The sequence below is a fragment of the Hyperolius riggenbachi genome, chromosome 11 (assembly GCF_040937935.1).
Source record: "Hyperolius riggenbachi isolate aHypRig1 chromosome 11, aHypRig1.pri, whole genome shotgun sequence".
Classification (NCBI taxonomy): Eukaryota; Metazoa; Chordata; class Amphibia; order Anura; family Hyperoliidae; genus Hyperolius; species Hyperolius riggenbachi.
In genome coordinates this window covers 250167609-250182639 of record NC_090656.1, presented here as the reverse complement: position 1 = coordinate 250182639, position 15031 = coordinate 250167609, and the positions used below count along the sequence as shown (strand labels likewise).

The 15031-nt window shown below is 46.9% G+C and overlaps 1 protein-coding gene across 2 annotated transcripts in view; it reads right to left on the bottom strand.

Annotated features, from left to right (window-relative positions):
• Positions 1–15031, bottom strand: part of PRR5L (proline rich 5 like) — a 101715-nt gene that overhangs the window by 30067 nt on the left and 56617 nt on the right. Inside the window, exons 7-8 of one of the 2 annotated variants that reach the window (XM_068259502.1) lie at positions 8258–8398; positions 2421–2547 (exon numbers count right to left, since the gene is read on the bottom strand). In XM_068259502.1, the coding sequence (XP_068115603.1) occupies positions 2421–2547; positions 8258–8398 (268 nt within the window). The remainder of the gene's footprint in view (positions 1–2420; positions 2548–8257; positions 8399–15031) is intronic. The other variant, XM_068259503.1, reaches the window with a different exon arrangement.

The window sequence follows — 15031 nt, the reverse complement described above, 5'->3', positions numbered from 1 at the left end:
AAAGCGTTGCGGCTGCGTATGGGCCCCCTGGAAACCCCGTCAGGAAATGTATTGCGCTTTCGTTTTGATGCCTGTAAAATTACACTACCGTTAGGTTTGCTACTAAAAGTTACATTTACCGCATTTAAAACTATACTTTTTTCCTTCTAAACTTTAAAATCGATTTTCTCAAAAACTATAAGGTCTTTTTGAAAAATAGTTTTTTCCTCTTATTCCTAATGATCTCCTTAACATATCCTGCAAATTTAGGGTTTCTAGCATTTAAGGTGGATTTGCTATTAACCATTAAAGTCGGCAGGTTTTTAAATGTTTTTTTTTCCTTTGAAACTTTGAAATCGATTTTCTCAAAAACTATAAGGCCGATTTGAAAATTTTTTTCCCTCTTGTAGCCACTGGGGGCCCCTACAAGCTCTGGGGCCCTGGGGCAGCTGCCTCCTTTGCCTTAATGGTAGCGCCGGCCCTGGTTACAGTAAAGCTGTTACCGAACAGCTTCTGTAACAAAAATGTCTGGAAAACCGCTGTGATCTGGCGTTTTTCAGAGCGGTTTTCCACTTTCCTATATTTTAACATTGAGGCAGAAACGCATCAGAAATCTATAAAATGCTGCAGCCCCCGAGTTAGCGTTTGTGGAAAAACGACCCGCTCTGGTGTGCACCATCCCATTCACTTTCATTAGCCAAGCGGTTTTCCCCCTGCAAGGGTTTTAAAAAACACTTCAGAACCGCTCTGGTGTGCACCAGCCCTGAGAAAAGGAAAAGATTTCCCAAGGAAAAGGGGGTATCAGCTACTGATTGGGATGACGTTCAATCCTGGTTTCTCTTTAAGCCTGGTACACACTTTCAATTATGATTGGCCAATCACTGACAAGTTTTACCACCTCCATGTGGTATGAGGGCCAATAGATATTGAATATTACGAGCAGATTGCGTAGTTAACCCCTCACATTACATGGGAGTGGTAAAAGTGGTCAGTGATTGGTCAATCATAATTGAAAGTGTGTACCAAGCATAAGTAAGTATGTGTGTGTGGAGGGGGGGGCTAGGACAGCAGAAATGAGCGCAGCAATATTCCAACAAGGCTGTCAGAGGCTTGGAGGAGAAGGGAGGGAAGGGGTAGTTTTCCAGTCACATGATGAAAACAATGCAGGAACGCTGGTCATGTGACCATACCGACTTGCTTTGTGTTTATGTAATGTTACAGCTGAGGGGGGGAAGGGGGGGACATAGCGAGGGGGGAGGGGCGGGAAAAAATAGAAGACAGAAGGGGTTTAAGTTTCCCAGAAGTAAGAGTTTGTTGAGCTGCACAAAGACTTATGCGGAGCTTTCAGGAGGATCAGACCCACCCCGGGGGGGCTCGCCGCCTGGCCTGTCACATGACGTCTATTCAGCTTCAACCACACAGGCCACTGCAGTAAATAAGCACATTAAATTCAAAGCAGCTGCGCGATTAATTAGTGGCAGAAAAAGGGGGGCGGCTGCGGTCACAGGCGCCTAGTGTTCCCGCTCACAGAGAAGGGGTTCTGTGCGGAGAATGACAATCGCACGCTGCTCTTTTCCCAGAATCCTCAGAGTTAACCGTTCACCCACTCCTGAGGGCAGCTGAGGAAAACGCGGCGTCAGGCGCATACCAATCAGCTGCCATCATCCGCGTCCCCCGGAGGCGGGAGAAGGACGCCGCAATTTCCAAAGCTGCTCACTTTTTCCTATTGTCGGTGTGAGAATCCTTCTGTGGTTTCAGCAACTTCTGCTTTCCGAAATGCTAAAGCGTAACCGTAGCAACCCAGGCGATCTGCGCACTCAGAAAACAACGTTGGACCCTCCATCTAGGATGTCTGAAGAAAGGTGCCCATACATCAGAAGATATATGAGAGGATCGACCAAGAGACAGATCTCTGATCAGAGAGAGATCTGTCGGCTGCCCATATACTGCAGGCCGATTCCTGATCAATTTAAGCATGAAATATCTCTGTAATCGGCCTCGCACCCCCCCCCCCCCAGCACTGTCCCCCTAATGTAAAGTGGTCCCCCCCCCCCCCCCCGTGACTATACCTATTCATCACTGGCCCTGGGCTCCGTCTGCATACACGCCCCCACATGGTGGCCTGCGTATACATGGGCGGGTGTCTGACACACCCATGTTACGCCTGCAGCCACGTGGGGGGCGTGTATGCAGACGGAGGCCGGAGTTAGGGATACTCCTAATCGCAAACGCACTAATGGGTTCAACCCCACTTACTTTCATTGGCAAAGTGTTTTTGGGAATTGCCCGCAATCGTCATCGATCCCAAAAACGCTGCCAAAGACGTCCTAGTGGGTTCCTACCCTCCGGCTGGGTTCACAGTGGTCAGTTGCATAGTGCATGCGTTATGAGTGTGAACTGCAATGGAGACTGGCCATAGACATTAATACAACCGCTTTTACCGCAGGAGGCGTTGTTGTGGGCGTAGCTTCTGTCCACGTAGACTGCCAGATACGGCGACACCACCATCTTCACCAGCTCTTCCAGTTGTAGGTAACCGTCGCTGGGACCTGCTGGCTCATGTATGCCCTGCAAGGAAGAGAGAGGATGGAATGAAGCCAGATCAGAAGGGGAAGGACCCGGGGCTGGCCAGTGAGATGCCAGCAATTCACATATGCTATCTCTATGCACCTCCGACATCCACCGATCCAATCAAACAACCGATCCATCAAAAGTTGTTCATTAATGATAAAATCTCCGCGATCAACCAGATCGGGTGCCGTTAATGGTGCCTATCTACGACAAACGATTGTTCTATTTTACATAATTCTTTCAGTCTGATCGAATTGCTTCTTATTTTCCCCTCCCTTTGTGGGCCCAAACAATATTGATCACAATGATCGGATAGTTGATCGCTCGGGACATTGGATCGTTCATGGGCACTGTAAAAATTACTTTCATAGAATCCCACAGTTTTATTTTCTTTGTATGAGCTAAAAAAAAGTATGTTTATTGAAGTACTTTCTTATCTGACTGATACAGTCTTTCAGTGTCCTAGAAGCTATAACCTATGAACGGCTGATCTTTTCTCCATCCCCTGCACTCAGAAGCTGTTCTCTGCCAGGAAGGTGTTTTTTGGATGTAATTCCTTATCAGTAAGGGATGCTATAGTCCCACTGGGTCCTGACTGGAGGAAAACTGTCACTTGCATACCCAAAATGTTTAACTCTTTCAGGCAGAAAAAGAAGAAAAGGAACACTAGACTAGTTATTTGTATGCTTGGCACTGTACATACACATGTCTATCTCATCATGTCGTTATAATCATAAACGGATCAGCTGTTGCCCAGGCACAGCGACTCAAATTCCCAATGTCCATAACCTCCCGGGGCTTAAGATGGGAAACCAATAATCAAATTTAATGCAAATTAAATTTTCTCATGGGTAATCTCATCTTTTATCTACAAACTATAGCCAACAGTAGGTGAAAACTTGCTAAAACTTACATGACAAAAGTAATTAAACTTTTAAAGAGGAACTGTAACCCAGTATTGAAGTTCATCCCAATCAGTAGCTGATACCCCCTTTCCCATGAGAAATCTATTCCTTTTTTACAAACAGACCATCAGGGGGCGCTGTATGACTGATATTGTGGTGAGACCCCTCCCACAGTGTGATGTCATGACCATGGTCCTGACAGTTTCCTGTCTGTGAACCTCATTGCATTGTGGGAAATAACGGCTTTTTCTAACTGCCAAGCAAGCAGTATCTCCCTCTGTGCGCAGGACTCTAATGGTGGCCATACACGATATAATAAAAACGTTTGATTTTCCCGTTTATTCGATCTAAATGATCGAATGAAAGTTTCAAATATTTTTTTTTCGATCAAGAAATTCGAACGATTATCCTGATTTTTCGAGAAAAATCTGACCGGACATGCTGGAAAAATCTTTATATTCGATTTAACGGAATAATAGAACTAAATTATCTAATTGAAAAAAAAAATTGTACCATGTATGGGCACCTTTTAGTAACGAATATTCCGTACAGATCACTAAAGATGGCGCCACCAGTGATAAATGTCACATCCCGACTGGACTACTGCAATGCGCTCTACACTGGCCTTCCAAAAAAGGTCTTGTACCGACTACAGCTGATACAGAATACTGCTGCCAGACTGCTAACCAACCAACCCTGTCACTGCCACATAACGCCAGTCCTGCACTCCCTTCACTGGCTACCTATAGAATGGAGGGTCCTATTCAAGATCGGCCTACTGACATTTAAATCCCTGAATAATTTAGGCCCTGGATACATGAAAGATATGTTGCAGCTGCGTAGCAATCCCCGCATTCTCAGATCAACAGGTTCTAATAATCTAGTCATACCCAGAGTCCACTTGGAAACTTTTGGTCCCAGAGCCTTCTGTCATGCTGCCCCTACGTTTTGGAACTCCTTACCTCAACAGATCAGGACATGTTTAAATCCAGACTGAAAACCCACCTGTTCAGTTTGGCATTTGCAGAAATATAACTTTTGTTGTGTGAATACTTCATCCTACTAATTACTGAATCTGAGAGAGCCTAAGCGCTTTGAGTCCTATGGGAGAAAAGCGCTATAGAAATGTTATTGTATTGTATTGTAATGTAAATCAGGGAGAGGAGAGATTTTACAATGGGAAAACAATATTGTAAAAAAAATAAGCAATTTTATTCACTAGGTCAATTTCTCCACAGTTCCTCTTTAAGTGTACACTTAGGAGTATATGGCACCTGAAATAATTTCTCCTGATCACATCGGGTGACCGTTAATTCCGGGTCAATGTAGATTTGAGCTATTTATCATGCTGGGTACACACGTTACGATTTCCCACACGATTTGCGGGATCGATTTGATTATGTTCGATTGTGTTTCGATGGATACAGCCGTCAATTTTGCATATTAAGTATGCAAAATCGACGGCTGTATCCATCGAAACACAACATGTTGGAAATAATCGAATCGATCCAGGGAATCGCGCGAGAAATCGCAATGTGTGTACCCAGCATCACTCGGTTGAGCAGCCCTTTCTCTTCCATGGAGGTTTGAGGGGGAGGGGGGGGAGGGGGCAGGACATGTCCAATCGTATCCAGCAGCGAGATGTCAATTATTGTCTATCTCAGCAGGTCCCAGCTGACCTTGGAGGACTCCTGGACACTATAGTTTCACCCCCAACAATTGTGACCAATCATTTTGGGAGATAACATTCTAGTGTGTGTACATAGCTCTACAGTAGTAATGTTGCAACTGCTGGAATAACGAACTCATTACACTCTGTTACCCTTTGTTATACTGCTGGTTTGCTTGTCACGTTGTCTGTTTTCATTCTGCAACCCCCACATAGAATTCCTCAAGGGTGAACTCCCTGGGCCAAATAAAGTCCGTTCTGATCCCGAGGCTGATTTTCTAGGGAAAGCATTTGGCAGGACACACCAGTCACATGTTCCCCCCAGTAACACGACCGAGCAGCCCCCTTCAGCCTTTCCTCCACACTTTCAGTTTTCCGTGATGTAAATCTAATCAGATATAATGAAATCAGTCTGTCTGCTACCTCATGACCCGGGGGAAACACATGATTTTGTAATAATATATTGTCCTTTTGTGCAAGACTAATAGCTTACCAATTAAAGACTTAAAATAGGGGATGGCGAAATCGGGTCATCGGGTCATTCATGACAAATCTCTGCTAGCTCAGACTCCACCGCCAGATAACCCGAGGTGGTGCGGGGGGGCATGCATCTGTGCCCCCACACCGCTGCTTTCTGACCCCCCCCCCCCACACACCACGCTATAGCCCCCCACCCCCCACCCCCGATTTGTCAATATCTTGGAGGGTAATGGGAGGAGTGGGATTCCCTGCTCAAACGCCCACTAGGCGTTTCTGCAGGTTTTTCCCAGCTGCCATTGTGCTGCTCTTTCCCTGGCCACGCCCCCTGCCACTCCCCCGCCTCCCCGCACGCTAGGAGAGAGAGATCTCTCTTCTTCCAGCGTCTTGACCCAGAGGTCACGAAAGTGAAAGTGGGCCCTAGCAGGCCTCAGTTGTGGCGGAGAGCTGCGTGGATGGTGGCTACCTGATCCGCCCAGCCCCACCGCATCAGGTAGCCTAGGTTTTTTTAATTCTATGAGCCCACAAAAAAACAAAAAAAATTTGTAGGCGAACAGCATTCAAACAGTTAAACACAGCACTTTGCTCTTCGATGGAGAGCTTGTTGCTTCAGTGGGCAGCTTCTGGCCGCATCCAAAGTGGTGATAACATTATCTTTTGTTTACATTCCTTTGTCAGATACATTTAGTAAACATTAGCAAACTGCAGAAGCTGAGCTGTACTTAGCTGAGAAGCAGAAAGAGTTGAGTAGTAATCACTAGATAGATTTTAATACATGAATAAAGCAGCTATGCAATAAAATGCAATGGCAGCTTTCAGATAAACTGTACTTTGGGAATTTGTAGACAGACAAGAGTACTTGTGCACAAAAGCAAACATGATAACTGTATGGGTAATAAATAGTAGGACAACACATTTTTATTGAATGTTATGTCAGAGTTTTATCCCACTTTAAAGGGATACTCCGCTTGGGTGCAGAAATCAATGTAACCCGTGCTACCTCTGCACAATCCAACACCACTAAATGTTTTAAACTTCAGTACATTTGGTGGTAACCTTGGCAACAGCGTACTAGTTAATGGACAAGATTCTCAGAACACGACCCTTGTTAAATCCTCCCACCAGTCTGCAGAAAGCCATCACATCCCTTTACGCACCCCAACTCTCTTCCTGGGCTTACTGTAATGACACATTCATTCTAGAAGGGGGTGACATCCTACACCTCTGTAGGGACGATGTCTCTGCGTATGTGTCAAATGGAGTAATCACTAACATCCCATTAACAGCTAAATGCAATACTCTCACGCTGAACAGATTAAAGTGAGCTGACCTCAATAAGGGCCCCTTTTCATCCAATATCGCACAATGATGAAAACACAAACGCATGCTATTTTGTGCTGTGCGTCTCCATGCATTATTAGGCCTCCTTTCCACGGACCGCTGATAGGCAGTGAAATGCCTCTCAAACGCTCTCAACTGTTTACTGCTGCCTAACAGCTGCTTGTTGCTGCTTGGTAACTGCTTACTTCTGCCTGGTAACTGCTTGCTGAGCACACAGCTCAACAGTTCGTGGAAAGGAGGCCTTATAGTGAGTTTTTGGATCCCAATACACTTTACTCAATAAAATGAAGAGGCAAATTGCATTTTTTAAAACCAAGGCAAACAAAACGCAGCCGTAAAGATTTACATTATTTTTGCTGTGTCCTTGCGTTGCGAGCTGCAAGAGGCATGCGATCGAAAAAAACACTGGTAGTGGTAAAGGACCTCACATTTCCCTTTCTCGTTTAACCTAAAGCCAAATCTTCTATTCACCAAATCACCTCTACACTCACCTTCAGCACCCCTCAACTTCAGGAGGGTCAACCAAGGGGGTCCTGGTTGCCACAGCATTCTGATCAGACTGTCCCGACACTGGCCCTGTCTCCTTCCACAACCATCCTGCACCCGTGCCTTATCCTAGAGACCCCCACACAATCACTTAGTGCTGCCCTCCACCTTAGCAATGACCTCACCACTTGTCATAATGAGGGGGAGGGATAAACTTTCGCCTGACATTTCAAAACTTTCTTCAGCCTTCAGGAGACTTTCTCCTGACATTGGGAAACTTTTTCCTGACACTGGGAGACTTTCTCCTGACACTTGGGGATTTTCTTCTGACACTGTAAGACTTTCTCCAGCCTTCGGGAGACTTTCTCCTGACACTGGGGGACTTTCCCCTGACACTGGGGGACTTTCTCCTGACACTGGGGGACTTTCTCCTGACACTGGGGGACTTTCTCCTGACACTGGGGAACTTTCTCCTGACACTGGGGAACTTTCTCCTGACACTGGGGAACTTTCTCCTGACACTGGGGAACTTTCTCCTGACACTTAGGGATTTTCTCCTGATACTAGGGGCCTTTCTCCTGACACTGGGTAACTTTCTCCTGACACTGGGGGATTTTCTTCTGACACTGGGGGACTTTCTCCTGACACTGGGAGACTGTCTCTTGATACTGGGAGACTTTCTCCTGACACTGGGAGACTTTCTCCTGACACTGGGAGACTTTCTCCTGACACTGGGATACTTTCTCCTGACACTGGGATACTTTCTCCTGACACTGGGATACTTTCTCCTGACACTCGCCCACCCAGCGTTTCGATACACAATGCCTACCTGCAGCACCAGCAGCATTTGCAGAACGGGGGGTGGGATCCGTGATTGCATCAGTGGAAGCGTTTTCTCCAGATTGACCTTCAGCAAGACTAAATCCCTGAAGCCAAGCAGAGCGATCTGTCGGATTGTGAGCTCCTGTCCCTGGAAGAGAGTCCCAAACAGAAACGTTTTACTGCAAAGACTGGCAACGACATTGCAGAGCTTATTCAGCACGACTGGGTTGTTGAGGGCAGAGTGGGTTACAACAGAGATCAGCACTAGCTCAGATAATGCATATTCCTCCTCTATACCACATTTTAGAATGTGTGAGGGAAGAGGACCTGTCCCATCAGATTTACAATCTAAGAGGTGGGGGAACACAGGATACAGACAGTAGGAGGGAAGAGGACCTGTCCCATCAGGCTTACAATCTAAGAGGTGAAGGAACACAGGAGGATACAGTAGGATGGAAGAGGACCTGTCCCATCAGCCTTGCAATCCGAGAGGTAGGGTAACATAGGATACAGTAGGATGGAAGAGGACCTGTCCCATCAGGCTCACAATCTAAGAGGTGAGGGGACACAGGATACAGTAGGAGGGAAGGGGACCTGTCCCATCAGATTTACAATCTAAGAGGTGAGGGAACACAGGGTACAGTAGGAGGGAAGAGGACCTGTCCCATCAGGCTTACATTCTAAGAGGTGAGGGGACACAGGATACAGTAGGAGGGAAGAGGACCTGTCCCATCAGGCTTACAATCTAAGAGGTGGGGGGACACAGGATACAGTAGGAGGGGAAGAGGAGCTGTCCCATCAGGCTTACAATCTAAAGGTAGCCATACACTGGTCGATTTGCCCTCAGATTTGACCAACAGATAGATCCCTCTATGATCGAATCTGATCAGAGAGGGATCGTATGGCTGCCTTTACTGCAAACAGATTGTGAAACGATTTCAGCCTGAAACCGATCACAATCTGTGGTGGTGCGCCGCTGCCTTCGCCGGCGCGTATCCCCTCTGTCACTGCTGTCTTCTTCTGCGCTGGGTTTCGCGTTCCGGTCCGGCTGCCTTCACTTCTTTCTGTCCGGGGAAGTTTAAATAGAGTGACTAGATTTTTTTGGGTCCAACCTGGGACGGGGAGGGGGGGCGCGGGGAGGAGGGGGTGCGGCGCGCATAGCGCGCCGGCAGCAAAAAGTGTGGAGGACTGAGGAGCGCGCAGCGACGAAGACTGTGTGTGTGTGGGGGGGGGGGGGGGGGGCGGCACAAAATGGGCATGGCCATGACATTGTATGGGCAGAGCTAACGTAATGATGTAACAGTGAGGCATAAGAAAGCAGTGTTTACGCCATGATGTGGACAAACGAGACTTTGCATCATGGGTGTGCAGAAACTGTGTGATGCTAATAGTATACCGTAACCACAAAGCAGCAAACATAGCCATCTATGACCATTAAATAATAAATGCAGTAGCAGTTACCCCGGACACCAGAAAATAAACGCAATGGGCAACATGTCAGCACAAAATAAACGCAATGCGGGCAACATGTCAGTATAAAATAAACGCAATGCGGGCAACATGTCAGATTAAAATAAACGCAATGCGGGCAAACATGTCAGTACAAAATAAACGCAATGCAGGCAACATGTCAGTACAAAATAAACGCAATGTGGGCAACATGTCAGTACAAAATAAACGCAATGCGGGCAACATGTCAGTATAAAATAAACGCAATGCGGGCAACATGTCAGAATAAAATAAACGCAATGCGGGCAAACATGTCAGTACAAAATAAACGCAATGCAGGCAACATGTCAGTACAAAATAAACGCAATGCGGGCAACATGTCAGTACAAAATAAATGCAATGCGGGCAAACATGTCAGTACAAAATAAACGCAATGCGGGCAAACATGTCAGTACAAAATAAACGCAATTCGGGCAAACATGTCAGTACAAAATAAACGCAATGCGGGCAAACATGTCTGTACAAAATAAACGCAATGTGGGCAAACATTTCACCAGAAAAGAAACGCAATGCGGGCAAACATTTCCCAAGAAAAGAAACGCAATGCGGGCAAACATTTCACCAGAAAAGAAACGCAATGCGGGCAAACATTTCACCAGAAAAGAAACGCAATGCGGGCAAACATTTCACCTGGAAAAGAAAGCATTTACTCACCTGGCAGAAGTCTCCGGCCTCTTGCGCGCTGCTCCCGGGACCACCTTCCTCCAGCTCGTCTCCCGCGCTGAATTGGCTACGGCAAGATGGCGCCCGAAGCCCTGTACTGGAGACACAAATAGTCTCCAGTACAGGGCTTCGGCAGCCATCTTGCCGTAGCCCTGCTCGCCTGCCGGTATCGGAACAGACACCGGAAGAAGGAGGCTGGAGCGGGGCTGCAGGCAATAAACTGGCACGGCGTCTATAGACGCCGCTGCCAGTTCATGAGGAGAGTGGCCAGAGTCCCGAGGCCGGGACGTCCCGCTGCTGAAAGCGGGACGTTTCCCGGGACCACATGCTGCCTGGGACAGCAGACCCTGAATCCGGGACGCATCCCGGGCAATCCGGGACGTCTGCTCACTCTAGTTTAAACAGTAGAGGGCGCTCTACTGATTAAACTTCCTGCCGGGACAGGAAGTGAAGGCAGCCCGACCGGAACGCGTAAACCAGCGGAGAAGAAGACAGCGGTGACACGCGCCGGCCGGAGCAGGTAAAGCATTGCCGCTAGCGTCGGTCGTTGGGCATTCGAACGCCGCTATTGACACACTCCCGACCCGCCGGCAATCGAGAAAAATCTTCTACACGGATGCATCGACGGGAACGATTGATTTCAGGCGTTCTGTCAGCATTTGTGCAACGATTTCACGGCAGATTCGAACACAGGACACAGTAGGAGGGGGAGAGGAGGATGGGCGGTGGGACGGGTGGACACACACACACAGTTCTATACACGATGGACGGTATTGGGAAGAGATTGCTGAGGGTAGGACCGGACAGGCTGCAATAGTCTAGGTGAGAAATAATGAGGACGAACAGCCAGTTCTGCTCCCCAGAGGAACATTCTGCTAATCAGTCATTCATTAGAGGATTAAACCGGCCATAAAGACAAAGATATATGACGTAAAGTTAAAAAATAACCACAATCTCCATGCATATGGGCCTTAATGAGGCTGCAGCTGCCGCCGGTGCGAATAGCTGAGTGGAATTATCGCGGTCACGTGACCTGGCGCAAGGAGACCGCTCTGACATCCGAGCCTGTTCCAAGGAGCCGATACCGGTACGGGATAGCTTATAGTTTACACACAAGTGTTTGCACACGCATAAGATTAACGTCATCTGGAGTGTCACCGCAGATGACGTCAGCACGGCCGCGAGCGGCCTTCGTGCAGGCGCAGTAGAGGACGACCTTGCGAGGTCGGAATCTGCACCGGAGGGGACCCCGGGCCACGGCTGGGAGCAGAGCTGCGGCGAGGGCACAGAACGGCTGCCAGGGGCTGGAGGAAACTCCGGGTAAGTACCGGTAGATTTTTTGTTTTTAAAGCAGTAGGATCAGCCATACTATTCCAGGGAAAAACACATATATAAGTAGATAAATACTTGATCTAGTTACATAACACATGTATTGTACTGTCCACGTTTTGATTTCAGTGAATGTTACATAGTAAATGACGAGAATTCTGTTCCGGGTGGGGGCCATGTCTTTTACCCACAGTTTGAGGCTAAATCCTGATGTCATTTCTGCCCTTTACTTTTCTCCTCCAATCGCTGAGTCGCCTCAGCCTTGCTTGTAAACACAAGTGATCAGGGAATCGTGTTTCAGATAAGCAGCTAAGCAGGGAAATAAAGGGAAGAGGAGGAATACATCATAGATAAAAAAAACTCCCAGCATGCAACTGTTTGGCACGACTACTAAAGGGCCAGTGTTCCTTAAGTATGTGATAACTCCAAACCATAACAGCAGAAAAAGTTTTGAAAGTTTTGAATGCAGGATTAGCATCTTTATCACTTAAAGCCAATGGGTACTAGTTTAAAAATAAAAAAGTCGGATACTCACCTAAGGAGAGGGAAGGCTCGGTCCTAATGAGCCTTCCCTCTCCTCTCCCAGTGCCCTCGGTGCTGCGCTGGCTCCCCTGTTCGCGTCCGCCGCCGCAGGGACTTCGGAGGTCTTCGGGAGCACTCGGGCTTCCGAAGACGGGCCGCTCCATAATACGTACGCGCGAGTGCGTCATAGAGGGCGCTCGCGCATGCGTAGTATTGAGCGGCCCGTCTTCGGGAGCCCGAGTGCTCCCGAAGGCTTCCGAAAGCTCCCTTCGGCTGCGGAATGACAGTATTTGAGCGAACTGGTCGAATACTGCCACGGGGGATCCTGCGCAGGACCGGGCACCGGGAGAGGAGAGGGAAGGCTCATTAGGACCGAGCCTTCCCTCTCCTTAGGTGAGTATCCGACTTATTTTTTTTTATTTTTAAATTGGTAAACACTCACTTTAATACACTCAGACCAGCTGCTGTTGAAATTAGATTTTTATGGTGACAATCCCGCTTAATGAGCTCAGACCTTCCCTGAAAATCTACATCGCGTTAGTTTATGACACATATAGATTTTCATAGCAGCTGTCCCACTGTCCTTTTGCTCCACTGCCCACTCGGGTGTACTTAGAAAGCTGTACTTTTCTTTGTAACCATAGTAACAGTACCCTGGAGTACAACATGTACAGAAATTCTCATCTCCCCCGTGAGTGATCAGCTACATAGAGCAGGAGTTCTTGTTGCCTTCTTTACATCCCCTGAATAATTCATGTGACTGTCAGCCGGCAGCGACACTTGTTTCTGGCAGTTTCTGATGGGAACACTGTGGAATTATGTGTGCTATACATACATAAAAAAGAAAGGTATCAAAGCTGAGCTGCTTAAAGAGGAACGCCAGCGAAAATAATGTAATAAAAAAGTGCTCCATTTTTACAATAATTATGTATAAATGATTTAGTCAGTGTTTGCTCATTGTAAAATCTTTTAAATCCCTGATTCACATTCTGACATTTATTACATGGTGACATTTTTACTGTTGGCGGGTGATGTAGCTGCTGCATGCTTTTTTGGCAGTTAGAAACAGCTGTAAACAGCTATTTCCCACAATGCAACAAGGTTCACAGACAGGAAACTGCCAGGAGTACCACGGTCCTCAGTTTCTTGTGGGAGGGGTTTCACCACAATATCAGCCATACACCGCCCCCTGATGGTCTGTTTGTGAAAAGGAATAGATTTCTCATGTAAAAGGGGTATCAGCTATTGATTGGGATAAAGTTCAATTCTTGGTCGGAGTTTCTCTTTAAGCGATCCTTGTAGTGCAATCTGTGACCTCCAGATCATTTCACTGATTCTCTTCAGGAACTTTGTAATGTTTAAAGTGGACCTGAACTCTTGCACAGGACAGAAGGAGAACAGATAAATGCACCCTGTATGTATTTAGAGAGCTTAACCTATCTAAATCCCCCTCATCTGTCACTAATCACAAGTTGTAATTTGATCAATCAGCTGGCTGCCTCGGCGGAGCAGCTAATTTATAAACTCAGGATGTTGACAATGTCTGCTTTCATGAAAGCAGGAAGTAGACACACTGCAGATTTATTGCAGGATTTGTATCAGCTGTAACAAGAAAATGTTTTTCTGTAAAGGTTATTATGCTGTTGCTTATCTTTTAGAGCAGAGAGAAAGTTCTGAGTTCAGGTCCACTTTAAAGAGGAACTGTACTACAAATAACATAATGAATACAATTGTTTACTTTTTATAATATGTGTTTATAAGTTATTTAGTCAGTGTTTGCCCTCTTTTTTCCCCCTCCCCCCTCCTTTCTGGACTTCGGTTGTGGACATTATGATATCTCCTCAAGTTTTGGACTTGTATTCCGGATTTGAACATGTTTTGCGGCCGCTGTGCGTCGACTTTTGATTGTGCCTACCCGTCTGGAACTTGGATTTGGAATTCCGGATCTTTATGAACTCAGCATTTAATATGGGTATTGGCCCTTTAAATATTGCCCAGCACTGTGATCTCGTGGTTGGCGTGCGCCAGTCACTTGGCACCTTTGACTCCTTTGTCCCTTTGAACTTTGATCTTGGAGCCATATTAATATGGTATGTATCTTGGGAACTGGCCCTTTAAGTACTGGTGCTCCAGTGGTGTATATATTTGTATAATGGATGTATGCAATGTATGTATATATATATGCCTTGTTGATGTATATGCTTATGAATATATTTTTCAATAATTGTATGTTATGAAATATCTTTTCCCTTCTATCTCCCTTTATTTTCCTCTTTGGGGCTGTTTTATGGCGTTTTTGGTGCCTTTCCTGGGCTTCTACTACTCATCTCGTGGCTTCCTGGTCCGCTGATGCGCTCCAGCGTGGTCCGCAAGCTCTCCTCACTGGACTCCGTTATCTCCGCCTTTGATGACTTCATCTTCGGGCGGCATGTTACTAACGTCTATGCGCCCCAGTATGGTCTTCACGCCTTCTCCACTGGCCTCTGTTGTCTCCGCCCATGCTGACGTCACCTTCGGGTGTCAGCGCTCATTGCATGCCCTCCTCTGCTCTCATATTTAAACGCCGGCTCGGCGTGCACATCTTGCGGTGTCCTCTCTCTCCTTCAAAGCGGGGTGACGCCCGCGGAGCTAGTGGGATAGTCAAGCTGGATACCGACTCTTCCCTGCTACTTGCATCCTATCTGACTTACGCTGTGCCTGGGGATAAGTAAACCTTTTCTTCCTTGCAGCACTCACCATTTGTTTCTTTCTATGCACT